The sequence below is a fragment of the Heloderma suspectum genome, chromosome 1, assembly GCF_057233095.1.
Source record: "Heloderma suspectum isolate Gila_16-S chromosome 1, 16-S_ref, whole genome shotgun sequence".
In the NCBI taxonomy this organism is placed as follows: Eukaryota; Metazoa; Chordata; class Lepidosauria; order Squamata; family Helodermatidae; genus Heloderma; species Heloderma suspectum.
The window spans coordinates 10936407-10953597 of NC_139458.1; the positions used below are offsets into that span (position 1 = coordinate 10936407).

Sequence of the window (17191 nt, forward strand, 5' to 3'; positions counted from 1 at the left end):
GTGCACAGTGAGATGAGGATGAAACTGTTTTTAGCTAACAAGGTGCTTCAGGCATGCTCAATAAGCATTTGGCAGGTGGTTAGCTATTGCAAAATCCATATGTTAGAACTATGGTATTGGATACATTTCCCCGTGCTCTATTTCCCTCTTGTATTATGAAAACTGAGAGCACACACAAGCAAGGGTCGTGCACAGAAATGTTAATTTTAGTCACAATATCTAAAGCTTTGGTGGCCATTTTGACAATACAGCTGTACAAAAGAGGTAAAATGCTGTATGTGATGCCCATACAGACCAACCCTACAACATGAATAGATGTGAAAAGTTTCACGCCATACAGATAAAATATAAGAACAATTTAAATTATTTATCTCTCAGTTTGCTGTGCTCACAATTTGCATGTTATCTGCATAACAGAAAATTTACCCAAGGAGCATTATTAACCTGAGCCTGGATTTGTTACACTGAGCATCATATAATGCAAACTCTTCTATCCAAATGGCTTGACAGATATCAAAACTCTTATTTATATATACCTCCTGTTTTCTCAGATACTATCAGATTCACAGAGGACCTTTTCAGGGGTCAAGTTATTACCAGACACAGCCCGCCCTCCTGTCCTCCATCCATCCCCCACCCCTCTCTCACACACACAAAGACACATACAGAACAGCACTCATACTTGATTGAAAGTCAACAGAGCAATTTCACTGCAATAAAATTTATTTATTTTATTATAAATAAAATTTATTTATTATTAACAATTCAAGTTAATACATTTATTTAGCAGATCATTTATGGAGTATTCTTCCACCTGCTACAGCTTTCTGTTTCTCTCAGTTGTGAAGTTATTAATCAACACACATGCACACACGTGCATGCAAACACACAGAGACAGAGCCTGAAAGTAAAATCCAGTTCAGTCTTTCTATAACAAGACTATGTGTTTCATATGATTATTCATATTTAACATCACAAAAGATTCCTACTTCCCTGAACCAGCTGTTTAAATTTGTTAGTGATGGTCTTTTCAGTCTTTCCCTCTTTGATTCCTCTGTCCTCTCAGTTCCCCTTCTGAGCCTATTCAAATATCACTTCATCCCTTGAACCTCTAGTAGACAGTGAGATCAGGAGCAGGTCTTGGATTCATGCAAGAATCTAGCAAATTCTACAACAGGGAGTCAGGGAGATCCCACAATCCAATAAGGCTGAAATTTTCAGTGATGTGGGGCAGAAAATGTTAAAGTGCTTTATTTTTTCTGCAGAAAAATTCCATTTCATAAGTTTATTAGTAACAATGAATGGATGTCAATTGCGAATAGAGTATTAGGCAAGCCTGGCAGTTTCAGAGTTGTAATTAATGCTTTTCAGGAGATTATCCATAGCAAGAATGTATGTGTCATTGAAATACATATATGTCACAGTGTGAAATGGAACTAATAAGTAGTGGCAGCGAAAGTTAAGGTGCCCCAGCAACAACAGTGGAAGAGAGTAGAACTCTTGTTGAAATAGATGAGTGCTTGCCAGCATATCATGCACAGTTCTTTGGATTGCTAAAATTAATTAATGCAGCCTTCCCCAACCTGATACCCTCCAAATGTGTTGGGCTACAACTCCCAGCATCCCCAGCCAGACATGCTGACTGGAAGATGCTGGGAGTTGCAGTCCCAACATATCTGGAGCGAACCAGGTTGGGGAAAGTTGAATTAGCATGTCAGTACCTTTGTCTTTTGCTTACATTTAAACAACGCAAGGGAAGCACATGCTGTAGTCTACAATTCTTTTTACAAGTATTCCAGTAAAATATTCTACTGTTCTAAAGTGTGCTTTAATTTTTGACCTCAAATATTTCAGGTCAAATACTTATGGTACATTGGGACAAAAAATTAACATAGGGTACTTTTGGGGCATTGTTGTTTCCTAAATACAAGTAAAATAAACATGCTAAATTAGATCCCTCTCTAGTGATTTTCTGACACAAATTGAAATTTTTCCAATACAAATGACCTAATCTGCATAGGTACATTTTCCAGAAAACGTTCCAATTCAATTACCACATCACTGGAATTTCATGGTGCAGTTGTTAAATCAGTCTTCCCCAACCTAGTACTCTCCAGATGACTTAGACTACAACTCCCATCATCCCCAGTCAGAACAGCCATTTGCTTCTTTAAATGCATGGTGAGGGACTCAGGAAAGACAGCATGCAAGCCCAAATCCCAGGTGTGATCACACCTCAAGGAAAGCCTGTGTGAACAGATGGGTCTTAAGAAGATATCAGAACGTCAGAACTGTGGGGGCCTGTCTAATGTCAACTGGTAACACATTTGAGTGGATGGATGCTGCAAAGAATCTATCTGCAATTAAGTTTCTATTAGTGACCTTAATCTTTGGGGGCAGGTTTTCTGGCACACTCTCCTTACACCAAAGCTGCTACCCTTCCATCTGAATTCATGAAGTAGTTATGGTTTACATCTGGCAGATTTCACACCACCACTATTATTTTTATTTCCAGGTTACAATTATTTGCATTTTACACACATTCACACACACCCTAGTCTTCTTCAGAGTGCATACATTGTTGTTATTCAGTTCTTTGCAGGTTTTGTTTTAATGAGAAAGCAAAGAAAACCAAAGACTAAAATAATACCTGGGCAAAAGGTATCTTACACAAGGGATGACCAACTTCAGCAGGCATGTGCAGTGAGAAGCTTTAGTTTCAAGCTACAGAGGCCTCAGGACTGGGGGCCAAATCAGCATGGAGACACAACATACTGTGGATTTCTCCACACTGGTCAACTATGATGCAGTCAGAAGTAGGGGAATCGGAGCACATCTCTGGTCTTTCTTCAGCTATGACATCATCACAGAAGTATGGTTCTACCACACTCAGCTCTGCAGCACCCAAAGTGCACAAGCACAGCCCTCGTACAGGAACCATCATCTTCCCTTCAGAAATCTGGCTTCTTTGCTCCTCTGGCCCTCTCCCTCTAACTCTGCAAGTAGCTTCTCCAAAGCCATGATGCATGCCAGGCAAGCCCAGCCACAGCTTGTGTCATAGAAACTCAGGCAGCATGGCTTGTTGGAAGGTTAAACAACTCTCAAAAAACCCTACAACAGCCCATGGGCATGTGCCAGGCTCGTGGCTTGTTGTAATAGCATGAACCAGGTGATTACCTTGTGAGCTAGGTACTGCCCATGGAGAATCTGTGGCTCTTCCCTGTCATACAAAACTACTACAGATAACTTCTAAAAAGGAAAATCAGATGTTGCGAAGTTCCTTCCTTCAGCAAGTAGGAGAGTATCCAGGATGATGGAAGGCAGGCAGGATGCAGACAAAATAAATAAATTCTGAATCAAAAGCAGGGCCAGTCAAATAGTTAAACCCCTGCAGTAGAGGAGGGCCAAGCCAGACCACATTTAGAGGCAACATTTTAGTTTTTTCTAGACCCTTCCAGTTCTTCTACTCTTGTCGCAACTACATTATGCAGAAAGAGAGAAGGACAAACCTCATCTCCTCCACATTCTGACTCAGAGCAGGAATTCACCTTTTCCTGCCTGCTCTCCTACCAGTGGGATGAGAAAGAATGGATTACAAGCATGTTTAGATCTAACAGTGGAGTTTTATTACTTGGGGGGAAAAGCATTCAAAATTCATGAAATATAGCTGGCTGTTGTTCAGACTCGCAAGATTCCAATAGTTATTATAAAATGGCCATCACAGTAAAGAATGAAAGCTTAATTTGAGTACTCTGTTTCACAGCCACATTGCCACTTCATTTAGGATATCTTTATGTGTGTTTACACCTGCAGTGATCATCTCTTTAGGGCACAATCCTATGGAGACAGACATCAGCCTCTGAACTCCGAGGCTGACACCTATCCAATGCAGGGTGGCCGGAGCACAGAGAGAATCCTCTCCTCTGTGCTCCGGCCACCCTGCATCTTTGGCTAGATACATCATTTTGCACAACTAGCCAGGGACAGAGTGGGAATGGGGGAGGCTGCACGGCACATAGGAAGCCTCATAAAGAGGCTTCCATTGTCTCCTCCCCTCCCCAGCCCTGGGACCACCCCCTTTTCACCCTCTCCGCACTCCATTTCCGAACACAGAAAAGTAGCTGGCACAAAAAGAACTGTGCTGGCTATGAGGGAGAGGGGGAGGGGAGCGTGGTTTCTGGAAACTAAAAAATCCAATGGCTCTCTAGACAGTGTCTAGTGGCCATAGGATTGCTCTCTCACTCAATGTATTTTGTCTAAAGGAGAGACTGAAAATACTTCTTGTTTGTGGGTACCAAATTGTCAAATTGTGTCTATCTGGACAATAAGATGCCTGGGGTTGTTTTTTTTTAATACAGGGCTCACTATCCACTGTGCCATCCAGACACACTTAGTACTATCAGCTTTCTGAGTCCGTGCTCATATGGCTCTTGCCTTAGGTACAAACAGTGATATTCCACTTGTGCATGACTTTAAAAATGCATATAGGCCAAAAAGTACACTCAGATGACTAGTCTGCTTGCAGAGAGAGAAAAAGCATTCCTTAGCTCACAGCATTAGCATAATAGATAATTAATTAATGAGAGAAAAGATAAATATGATCTCTACCAAGAGAGATCTATTCTTGTCCAATTAAAAAATGAGCAGAATTTTCAGTAAAATGGGCAAGGTCTGGCTTCATTTGACCATCTGTGATGAGAGAAAATTCTGAATATAAAATATTATTATTGGCAAAACAGAGGGGCCAAAAACATCTTATCAATGAAGAAATGACTTCCAGCTCCAAAAGGGCAGCACCAGAACCAGAAGGACAAGTAGATGGCAGCCAGAAAAACACAATCACCAGCACTGTCTTCCAAACCCAGAGAATTGGTCACATACCTTGGATGCTTGAGGTGTTGAAATCACATGAACCGTGCTGGGTTTGACGCCATTTGCTTTGGGTCTCTTATAGAGAGCAAATCTGCTTTTCCTACGCCCTCGATCACCATTAGGGAGGGAGCCATTGTACCTAGGAAGAAGACAAATACAGACGTTATTTCAGGCTGCCGGGCAGGTAGTAGAAGAGAAAGTTTAAAGTGATCAGTGAAAGCTAGAAGTGTGAAGGGCCAGGGGGAAAAAAGAGTTTTCCTTTTCATTGTTTGTTTTTTCTGGCCCTTCGCATCCCTATATTTCTAAAACGTATGAGCAAAGTACTGTTTCCTCTCCAAGCCATCTGAAGAACTGGCTGGGATTCATGACTCTGTACTACTCTTTACTAAACTTCTTGCTATTCTAAGAACAAGGTTTTGTTTAATCCAAATGCTATGCCTAGTTGAATTCTATTAAATCAAGCCAAAGCGGCAAGAGTCAGCTGTCACATAACAACAAAAGGCTCCAAACCTGCTAAACAGACAGGCCAATGACATGTCATTTGAAAGCTCATGATATTCTGTCTTAGATGAAGTGGTTTGGTTTGGAATAAAGATTCCAGTGTTTCCAAAAGCCCCCAGTAAGCACAAATTTGCCTGACTCCGGCTCAGGAGCATCCTGAAAACAAAATGGCAATGAAAGATCTACCGTTGTGGCACTGTGCTGAAGACCCAAAACTTTATGCAGAACCTGGAACTCTGCACCAGAGCTTTTAAAAACCATAGATTTCATCTGCTCTTGGAGAGCATTCTGTCCTTGTTATGGGTTTTACCACAAGCTCATTTCAATAAGCAGAAACAGCATTCCAATAGGGCAATTTCCATTAGTAGCAACCATATTAAAAGTCAGAGCTGCAACAATCAAGTGCAAACTTAGCCAAAGAATCATGAAATCCTAGTACTCAGCCCTGAAAGTATTGTTTTAAAGTATTTAAAAAGCCACAAATAACCACCTACATTTATCTCCCGCCCATTCCCCCTCTGCTTTAACTAATAGTGTACATATCCAAACCAAGTCAAAAATGCTTAAAAATTCTCTTCCCCTTCTTTTCATCATGTAGCAGTTCTTTAGGGAACATGGGCCCACCAGAGACCACAAAAATGAGACTGTTTCTATTAAGGGCAACAAAGTGGTACAGATGCTGTTAAGCCCTTCATGGTATTTCCATATATTGTCCAAGTTCATGACTCAGAAAAAGCCAGAGCTATATCACTGTCTGTTTGCTTCAGCTTATGTGACATAGCAAACCATCTAACCTTCTGGCTTTATAAAATAAAATATACAAGATACAGAGAATGGGTGTTGAAGAACACCACTGAAGCACAGCCAGTTTTCTTTGTCCTGATTCAGATTTTAAAATTTCATATTCTGCTTTAGCTTACAAGTAATTCAAAGTGCCCAACAAAACATGTATTATTTTTAAACATCAAAAAGCCAAAAAGATACACAGTAGCAGACTAGAAATAATCACTTCAGCAGAAACTAAGAAGCCAACAAGCAAAACAAGGAATATCCCATACAGGAGAGCAGTAAAACAGGATTGATTCCAGATACCTTCTTAAAGAGCCAGGTTTTATCTTACGGCATTCAGCATTGAAGCCAGACTTTGTCATTGCAGTGTGCATGCTGCTTGCCTGTGGATTCTTCCCAAACCACTCTGGTAACGTATGGATGGGGCCAATTCTATGGTCTCCTCCCATTCTAATATTGGCTCACTAGGAGAGAAACTTTGGCATTGTCCCAGCCACATGTTTCCAAGATATACAAATTACCAGAGCAGCATGAAAAGAGGCATAAGGATGTGGGCTCCCGTACTCTAGCTCAAGACTACAAGATAAATATTTTTTTACCATTGTTCTGAAATTATTGCATTGCTTCCCTTGCTTCCCCCAAACACTGCTATTGGCCTTACCTTTAGATTCTCTAAAATAAGAATGGACTCAGAATTATAAATCACCTAAATGAGCTATCAAAAACCATGTTGCAAGTAATGCCATCGTTCAAGACATTTTACATTCAAAACTGGAAAGGTATGAAACTACTAGAGCTCCAGGTATCAAGTTTCAATAGTTTGAGAATGCCTTCGAGTAGTGAAAAGATATATGAAACCATTTGAAGAATTTTCCACTAAAGTAGTTATAGACAAGAAGTCTACAGAAACAGCAACCCTTGTGAAATATGCAGGCAGGCTTCTGCTTGCCAAACAAACAAAAAAATCTATCTGATGCTTCAACTCCCACCCCACCACCCCAAACACCTGAAGACTTAAATTCAGGCTCAAAACACTTGTAAAAGTTGTCACAAAATGGCAAGTCAAGTTTAGAACACAAATGTTTTATTATATTGTTAGAGCCTTCTACACCTCTTCATACATCCTAGAGGTTTTAAATGTTATCACGTACACCCTTTAGCAATATGCATGTTAATCTCAAATATCAGAATTATGTTGCACGATCACTCCATCATTAACGAAATGATATTTTATTTTTATCTATTCTGGGGGTTAAATCTAACATTGCATTAGCAGAAATCCACTAGTGCAATGGGACTTTCTCTCTCTCCTTCCCACTTCAGTGGTTCTGCACCACCCAAAAATCTGCTCCAGAGGGTTTCCAGCCAGAGAGTGCACAGAGAAGGGACAACTGCCCCACTCCTGGTTCCACTGACAGAACTGTTTCTGTCTTTAGAAAGACACAGTTGAATACAATCCTATAAATGTATGCCCTACCCTTCAATGTAAGAGAAAAAAAAACCTTTTCCAAGGTGGCTTACGAAAGTATTGACTCCTCCTAGTTGCACATTTACACTTCAGCTTTTAGTTCAACAACAGAGCAATAGTGGTTCTATCTGGGAAAGCTGGAACTCCATGTCTGTATGATGCTTAATGCAAATGTGATGTGCCTGCCTCCTGCTAAGGTCTATTAAGACAGTGTTTCTCAAACATTTTGAATGCTCAGGGTGACCTTGAGATGGAAAACAAAATCAGGGGGGCCTCCAAACAAGGCAGCGTTGTAAAAATGGGTGACTTCAATTACCCCCACATTGACTGGATAAATGCATATTCCAGTCACAACAAAGAGCTTACGTTTTTAATGTCCTAAACGACTGCGCCCTAGAACAGTTGGAAGGTGACCCTAGATTTAAACCTAAGTGGTGTCACCCAGAACCTAGTACGAGATGTAAATGTTGTTGAACCAATTGGAAACAATTACCACAGTGCTATCAGATATAATATATATTTTAGTGGAAAACTGCTGAGGAAGTCCAACACAGTCACATTTGACTTCAAAGGAGGAAACTTCTCTAAAATGTGAGAACTGGTGAAAAAGAAGTTGAAAGGTAGAGTCAAGAGGGTTAAATCCCATCAAAATGCTTGGAGGTTACTCAAAATCACAATAATAGAAGTGAAACTGAAAGGTATACCACAGGTTAGGAAAGGTAGTACCAAGTCCAAGACGTCACCAGCATGGTTAATGAGCTAGGGTCAAGGAAGCTATTAGAGAAAAGAAGGCTTCCTTCAGTAAATGGAAGTCTTGCCAAAGTGAGGAAAACAAAACAGAGGCGAACCATGCACAAAAATGATGCAAGCAGACGATAAGAGATGCAAAAAAGCATTTTGAAGAGGATATTGCTAACAATACCACAGCCAAAAATAAAGAATTGTTTAAATGTCTTAGAAGCAGAAAACAAGCTAGGGAGGCAGTTGGACCATTCGATGACAATGGAGTTAAAGGAGTACTAAAGGAGGACAGGAAGATTGCAGAGAAGCGGAATGGATTCTTCTCATTTGTCTTCACTGCAGAAGATACAGGACAGATACCTGTGCCTGAACTGAAGTTTTCAGGAAGGGAGTCTGAGGAACTGAGGCAAATAGTGGTGACAAAAAAGGAAGTTCTCAACCTTATTGATGAACTAAAAGCAAATAAATTACCAGGCCCAGAGGGTATCCATCCTAGAGTTCTCAAAGAACTCAAACATGAAATTGCTGATCTTCTAACCAAAATATGCAACATGTCCCTAAGATTGACCTCTGTACCAAAGGACTTGAAGATGGCCAATGTAACATCAATTTTTTAAAAAGGGGGGAAATTACAGGCCCATTAGTTTAACATCTGTTCCAGGAAAATCGGTTGAAAGCATTATTAAAGATAAAATTAGTAAGCATTTAGAAGGACAAGCCCAGTTGAAAAAGAATCAACATGGCTTCTGCAAAGTTAAGTCCAGTCTCACTAACCTTTTAGAGTTCTTTGAGAGTGCCAATAAACATGCGGACAGGGATGACCCGGTAGACATTGTTTACTGGGACTTCCAAAAGGCTTTTGACAAAGTCCCTCACTGAAGACTGCTGAGCAAACTTAATAGTCATGGAATAAGAGAAGAGGTCTTCTTATGGATCAGTAACTGGTTAAACAACAGAAAGCAGAGAGTAGGAATAATTGGTAAATTCTCCCAATGCAGGGAAGTAAACAGTGGGATCCCACAGGGATCTGTATTGGGACCAACGCCCTCTTCTGCGTCACACCAGTATGAGACATACACTATGGTGGGACGTGGGAGAGGGCCTTCTCTGCTGTGGCACCCCGGTTGTGGAATGCCCTCCCCTTGGAGGCCCGATTGGCACAGACACTGGTCTCGTTTTGGCGCCAAATAAAAACGTGGCTTTTTACCAAAGCCTTTGAGGGCTAAATGCATTCCCTAGCACACTGTTTTAACTGTTTTAGATTTTAAGTAGTTTTAGCTTGTTTAATAGTTTAATATGTTTTTAGGTGTTTAAATTATTTATTGTTTTATACTGTTTACACTGATTTTATCTGTATGCTGCCCTGAGATTTTAATGATAAAGGGCGAGATAGAAATGTTTTAAATAAATAAATTTTCAACTTGTTCATAAATACTCTGGAATTAGGAGTGAGCAGTGAAGTGGCCATGTTTGCTCATAACACCAAATTATGTAGGGTGGTTAAAACAAAAATGGATTGTGAGGAGCTCCAAAAGGATCTCTCCAAACTGGGAGAATTGGCATTCAAATGGCAAATGTGCGTCAGTGTAAGCAAGTGTAAAGTGATGCATGTTGGGGCAAAAAATCCCAATTTCACCGCTAGCTCAGATCCTACCAAGAAAGGGATCTTGGGGTTGTGGTGGAGAGCTCAATAAAAATGTCAACCCAGTGTATGGTCGCTATAAAAAAGGCAAACTCCATGTTAGGCATAATTAGAAAAGGAATTGAGAATAAAACTGCCAACATCATACTGCCCCTATACAAGTCTATGGTGCAACCACACTTTGAATACTGTGTACAGTTCTGGTCACCACACCTAAAAAAAGATATTGTAGAGCTGGAAAAGTACAGAAAAGGGCAAGTAAAATGATCAAGGGGCCGGAGCATCTCCCTTATGAGAAAAGGTTGCAACAGCTGGGATTGTTTAGCTTGGAGAAAAGAAGGGAGACATGATAGAGGTGTACAACATGATGCATGGTGTGGAGAATGTGGATAGGGAGACATTTTTCTCCCTCTCTCAAAATACTAGAATCCGAGGTCATCCTATGAAGCTAATTGGTGGGAGATTCAGGGCAGGTAAGAGGAAGGACTTCTTCACACAACGCATAGTTCAACTATGGAATTAACTTCCACAAGATGTAGTGATGGTCACCAATTTGGATGGCTTTAAAAGGGGGTTAGCCCATCTCTGGAGGAGAAGCCATCAATGGTTACTAGTCCTGATAAACTAGCTGATAAACTAGTCCTGATATAAACTACCACCAGTTTCAGAGGCAATATGCCTATGTACACCAGTTGCTGGGGAACATGGGCAGGAAGGTGCTGATACACTTGTGTCCTGCTTATGAGTTCCCAGTCTACAGCTGGTTGGCCACTGTGTGAACAGAATACTGGACTAGATGGACCCTTGGTATGATCCAGCAGGGCTCTTCATATGTTTTTATGTTCTTCATTCAGATCCAAGGTTTCTGAGCACATAAAAATATGGAGATTCTTAAGATAAGAGATGTCTGACTCAGGCTTGCATTTAACAGCTTGTCAAGTAGCCACAGGCACTCTGTTCCTCCTCCACCAGACTACTGGGGTTCTATGCTAGCTGCAAAGGAAAGGAAGTCTGTTCCTCAACAACCAGCATGGAAACACAGCAGGCTGGCAGAGGGAGGAAGGATAACTCCATCCCCGCTCCAACAGCCTGCTTAGCAGGCTTTTTTCCTTTTTTTACTTGCCTGCTAATAAGTTAGTAGCCTCTGTTTCTATGCTGGCTGCAGAGGAAGGGGTTTCCCTTCCACTGTGGCCAGCATGGAAACATACAGTCAGGGCCAGAAATATTGGAACAAGCATAATTGTTTTGGCAGTTGTTCTCTGTAGACCACCATATTCAAGTTGAAAGGCAACACACCCAGATGGGAGTGAAGTCAGGACTTTCAGCTGTAATTCAAGGGGTTTGACAAAAGTGGGGCACTAACCATTCAGGAAGGACAGCCAGTGGCATACACACACACACATCATTTTTTTGTGGGCTTATTTACAAGGTTGCTGTATCCAAAATATTCTAAATATGATTTAGCTACACCTGTTTTGCAAAAAAGCACTACCATCTTTTATATGCAGTAGAAATTATGAATCTGAACAGAAACATTCATTCTCTGCAGTCATTTTATCAATGTAACTGCCCCACCTTGAATTCCTGTTGCTCCCAAAGCTAGAGTCGATGTAAAGAGTCTTTATACATGATTATTTGTTCTTTTTATCACTACAAGCTACAGGGACTTCAAAAACAGGTTGCCCAGAAGGCCTACAGCTGCTAGCTTTGTTGTTGTTGTTGTTCAGTTGTTCAGTCGTGTCCGACTCTTCGTGACCCCATGGACCATAGCACGCCAGGCCTTCCTGTCCTGCGCACTCTCCCGGAGTGTGCTCAGGTTCATATTCATTGCATCAGTGATGCTATCTAGCCATCTCATCCTCTGCCGTCCCCTTCTTCTTTTGCCTTCAGTCTTTCCCAGCATCAGGGTCTTTTCCAGAGAGTTTTCTCTTCGCATTAGGTGGCCAAAATATTTGAGCTTCAGCTTCATTATCTGTCCTTCCAATGAGCACTCAGGGTTGATTTCCTTTAGGATTGACTGACTGGACCTCCTTGCAGTCCAGGGGACTCGTAAGAGTCTTCTCCAGCACCACAGTTCGAAAGCATCAATTCTTCGGCACTCAGCCTTCCTTATAGTCCAGCTCTCACAGCCATACGTTACTACTGGGAAAACCATAGCTTTGATTAGACGGACCTTTGTCGGCAAGGTGATGTCTCTGCTTCTTACTATGCTGTCTAGGTTTGCTACAGCTTTCCTCCCAAGGAGCAAGCGTCTTTTAATTTCATGGCTACAGTCACCATCTGCGGTGATCTTGGAGCCCAAAAAAGTAAAATCTGTCACTGCTTCCATTTCTTCCCCTTCTATATGCCAGGAAGTGATAGGGCCAGATGCCATGATCTTAGTTTTTTTAATGTTGAGTTTCAAACCAGCTTTTGCACTCTCCTCTTTCACCCTCAACAAGAGGCTCTTTAGATCCTCTTCACTTTCTGCCATTAGGGTGGTATCGTCTGCATATCGGAGGTTGTTGATAATTCTCCCAGCAATCTTAATTCCGACCTCTGATTCATCCAACCCGACATTTCTCATGATGTACTCTGCATATAAGTTAAATAAGCAGGGCGACAATATGCAGCCTTGTCATACTCCTTTCCCAATTTTGAACCACTCGGTTGTTCCATGTCCGGTTCTTACTGTTGCTTCTTGACCCTCGTACAGGTTTCTCAGGAGACAGGTAAGGTGGTCTGGTACTCCCATCACTTTAAGAATTTGCCACAGTTTGTTGTGATCCATACAATCAAAGGCTTTAGCGTAGTCAATGAAGCAGAAATAGACGTTTTTCTGGAATTCTCTTGCTTTCTCCATGATGCAGCGAATGTTGGCGATTTGATCTCTAGTTCCTCTGCCTCTTCGAAACCCAGCTTGTACTTCCGGTAGTTCTCGGTTCGCATACTGCTGAAGCCTAGCTTGTAGGATTTTGAGCATCACCTTGCTGGCATGTGAAATGAGCGCAATTGTGCAGTAGTTTGAACACTCTTTGGCGTTGCCCTTCTTTGGAATTGGAATGTAAACTGACCTTTTCCAGTCTTGCGGCCATTGCTGAGTGTTCCAAATTTGTTGGCATATTGAATGCAGCACTTTAACAGCATCATCTTTTAGGATTTTAAATAGCTCAGCTGGAATACTGTCATCTCCGCTAGCTTTGTTGTTACTAATGCTTCCTAAGGCCCACTTGACTTCACAGTGACCGCACTATCATGGCTATCAAGGACATTACTATCATGGCTATCAAGGACATTAAGATCTTTCCTGTATAGTTCTTCTGTGTATTCTTTCCACCTCTTCTTAATCTCATCTGCTTCTGTGAGGTCCCTGCCTTCTTTGTCCTTTATCATGCCCGTCTTTGCACAAAACGTTCCCTTGAGATCTCCAATTTTCTTGAAGAGATCTCTAGTCTTTCCCATTCTGGTTTTTTCCTCGATATCCTTGCATTGTTCATTTAAGAAGGCCTTCTTGTCTCTCCTTGCTATTCTCTGGAACTCTGCATTCAGTTGGATATATCTTCCCCTTTCTCCCTTGCTTTTTGCTTCCCTTCTTTCCTCAGCTCCTTGTAAAGCCTCATCAGACAGCCACTTGGCTTTCTTGCATTTCTTTTTCTTTGGGATGGATTTCGTTGCTGCCTCCTGAACAATGTTACGGACCTCCGTCCATAGTTCCTCAGGCACTCTGTCTATCAGGTCTAATCCCTGAAATCTATTCCTCACCTCCACTGTGTATTCATAAGGGATATGATTTAGGTCATACCTGAATGGTTGAGTGGTTTTCCCTACATTCTTCAATTGAAGCCGAAATTTTGCAAGAAGCAGCTCATGATCTGAGCCACAGTCAGCTCCAGGTCTTGTTTTTACTGACTGTATGGAGCTTCTCCATCTTTGGTTGCAAAGGACATAATCAATCTGATTTCGATATTGACCATCTGGTGATGTCCATGTGTAGAGTCGTCTCTTGTGCTGTTGGAAAAGAGTGTTTGCTAGCTTTGCTATTTGATCCTTTGAGGGGTGGATTAAAAAAAAAAATAGAAGCACTACAAAAAGACATCCTATCACTGACATTCATATGTCATTAATATTGGAATGACATCTTGCTTGTAATTTAAAAAACTACTAAGAGCATTTCAGTTCAATTATGCAAGGCTTTTAAAATTCTCAAGCATTTGAGGCTATGCTCAGCTATTTATCTTCATAGCAAGGGATACCCGGTTCACCATTTCAGAAGATTAAACTTTAGTTGGTTATGCTGATAATAAAAAGTGATGGAAGACCATAACATTATCGTTTGAATCAGTCATTTGCTCCTAGGTATAAAGACCTGTGGCAGCCATTCAATACATATAGATGAAACAATTGTTCTCTGTCAGGTTTAGCCACATGGATGATGTGTCTACTTTCTTAGAAGAGGCGCATTATTCTCTGCCCGCTCTTTTTCTAAGCCAACTCCTGAGGTGTGAACAGGTCACTCGGTAATTCGAAGGTATATTCCACACATGCCGGGGGTCCCCAACCTTTTTGGGCACAGTTGGATTGTAATGGGAGTGCTGTGGGTGCTCTCACAGAATGGTTGCCAGGTATTTGCATATTCACAAAATACCCAATTCCCAGAAGGCAAACTGCTGAGACTAAAAGGTTTTGTGCCAAGTTACCTTTCTAAGTACAAGGTAGAGGTGGGGTATGAGCTCCAAAAAACAAGAACACTCTTTTCAGCCCACATAGTTGTTTTGTGCTCCAACACTAATTTCACAGAAAGCAAGCTACTAAAGCTCAGAGACAAGTTACTTAGCCAAGGAACTGAGTACAAAGCATAGGTGGGGATGCCAAATCACATATTTGCCCCTAAATGCACAACAAAATACCCATTTAATAAAAAGCAAACTGTTGATGCTCAGAGACACACACACAGATAAACACCAGGCAAAAAACATAATACACACACACATGCAACTCAGGCAACCCAAACACATGTGGGGCTCAAAGACATTCTTGGAAATAAAGATGGTGCTGGAGTCTGGCACTTCACTTTGCAGCATGCTAGCCTCCCAGTTAAGTTTTTTTTAAAAAAATAAATAAAATCAAGATAAAATCAAAATCAAAAGGGTCAGGGAGCCTGGCAGGTGCCAAAAAGTGTCTGAAGGGCACATTGGTGGCCATGGGCATCACACTGGAGAACTCAGCCATATGCATAGTAGATAGGATTTAAATGCATCTTGTCAGCTGCTTTGTTGCTGTGTGTGCTGGTAAAAGCTGTATTTATAAAATCCCACTCTTTAAATTTGCCAGTAATATGATGAAAACCCTTATGAGGGGTTTTTAATAATCCCCTGTAGTAATTAGATACACTGCCAACTAATTTATTATACAAAATTTCTGAATACTCTTCTGACTACGGACTCCAATCAGCTGAACATTTTTATAATGTTTTTCTCATTTTTATATGAGAGCCAGTGTAGTGTAGTAGTGAGAATGACGGACTGGGAGCTGGGAGAGCCGGGTTCTAGTCCCCACTCAGCCATAGAAGCTCACTGGGTGACTTCGGGCCAGTCACAGACTCTCAGCCCAACCTACCTCACAGGGTTGTCATTGTGAGGATAAAACGGAGAGGAGGAGGATAATGTAAGCCGCCTTGGGTTCCTTGCAAGAGGAAAAAAGGCGGGATATAAATGCAATAAATAAATAAATAAATAAAGAGACTGGAGAAAGCAGGTTGCTTAGTGATGTAAGTGATGTTCTCTGAGCAACATCTGTGCAGCACACAAAGGGGGGGTGATTAGCTGCCTATACTGAGTCAGATCATTGGTCCACCTAGCCCAGTACCGGTAGCAGCTCTCCAGGGATTCAGGCAGGACTCTTTCCTAGCCCTACCAGAGATGCCAGAGATTGAACGTGGGACCTTCTGCATGCAAAGCAAGGGCTCTGCCACCGAGCCACGGGCCCTCGCCACTGAGCTATGGTGGAACTATCTAGCGCTCAGGCTGGAGGGCTGGCACTCACACCACTTCTTTCAAGTGACTGTTTTCTCCTTTGAGCACACTCATGGAAGAACTCAGTTCTTTCATGACAAAAACACTCCTTGTAAACACAGGAGACAGCAGCAACAGGTATACAGGTGGGTTTGCGACCATATATGTGACCACTCAAAGGACATCTGCTACAGGTAAGCAACCAGTTTTCTGAATGCAAACATATTGTAGACTGGCAGTATCGCAGTAAGTACTGGATTCATGAAAACATGCTGTTGAGAATGGCTCTACCAAATACTACATCACTTCCTTTCATCATGTCTAAAGTATTACACATAAACAGCAGTTCATATGATGCTAGTTCACATGTTTGAATGCTCTTTTCATGGTTGAATGCTCCTCCAAGGAAAAAAAATATGCAGCACATAGAAAACTAGCATATCAGGGAAAAGGTTAGGTTATTTAGAATGCTTGTCCCAAACAACGAGTTTTTTATGCACAGGGAGGTTTTTTTTTATAAATATGAGAGATCATTTAATCACAATAAGCATGGCCACATGATCTGCTGTTTATTTAGACCACCAGTCTGTCTAGGAAGACTTTGATCACACGGCCTGCTGTCTAGTAGACTAAGAGTTCTAAGGCTACTCTAGTGAAGAAACAGTATCTTGAGCTGGCACCCAGAGTGCAATTAAAAAGATCACACTCCATTTGGGAGTGTCAACAAGCACTTGGATAGGGGTAATCCGGTGAACACATTTTATATGCTTTATAATTTCATCTATGCTTCTCATATCTCTATTAAAATGGTATTTTCTTATATTAGAGACTTTAAAACAATGGAAATATACCCAAAACAAAAGCCTGCAGAAAAAAAATTATATGTAACTTCTTTACATTCAGTGCCTGCTCCCAAGGAAGCCATTGCACAGACAAGTTTTTCTATCCAACTACTCAGCTAGCATAGCCAAGATGGTGATCTGAGCACTCAAGAGGCCACATTTTAAGCGTTTCAAAGAGAACAAAAACCTTGAAGCCTGACAGCATGATCTGGTACGATACACTCATACATCCTACTCAGTTCCATCAGATGCAGTTCTCAGGCTAAAGGTTTCCATCAATTACAATGTTATATCAAGGCAGGAAGTGAAGGGACCATGGAGGGCTGAAGCTTTATTAGCAGGAATG

At 41.4% G+C, this 17191-nt stretch overlaps 1 protein-coding gene across 3 annotated transcripts in view; it reads right to left on the reverse strand.

Annotated features, from left to right (window-relative positions):
* Positions 1 to 17191, reverse strand: part of PELI2 (pellino E3 ubiquitin protein ligase family member 2) — a 122328-nt gene that overhangs the window by 69108 nt on the left and 36029 nt on the right. Inside the window, exons 1-2 of one of the 3 annotated variants that reach the window (XM_084835589.1) lie at positions 6466 to 12118; positions 4882 to 5011 (exon numbers count right to left, since the gene is read on the reverse strand). In XM_084835589.1, coding sequence (XP_084691715.1) covers positions 4882 to 5011; positions 6466 to 6611 — 276 coding nt within the window. In that variant the 5' untranslated portion in view covers positions 6612 to 12118. Of the gene's footprint in view, positions 1 to 4881; positions 5012 to 6465; positions 12119 to 17191 lie in introns of those variants that run through there. The other 2 variants (XM_084835571.1, XM_084835581.1) reach the window with 2 other exon arrangements.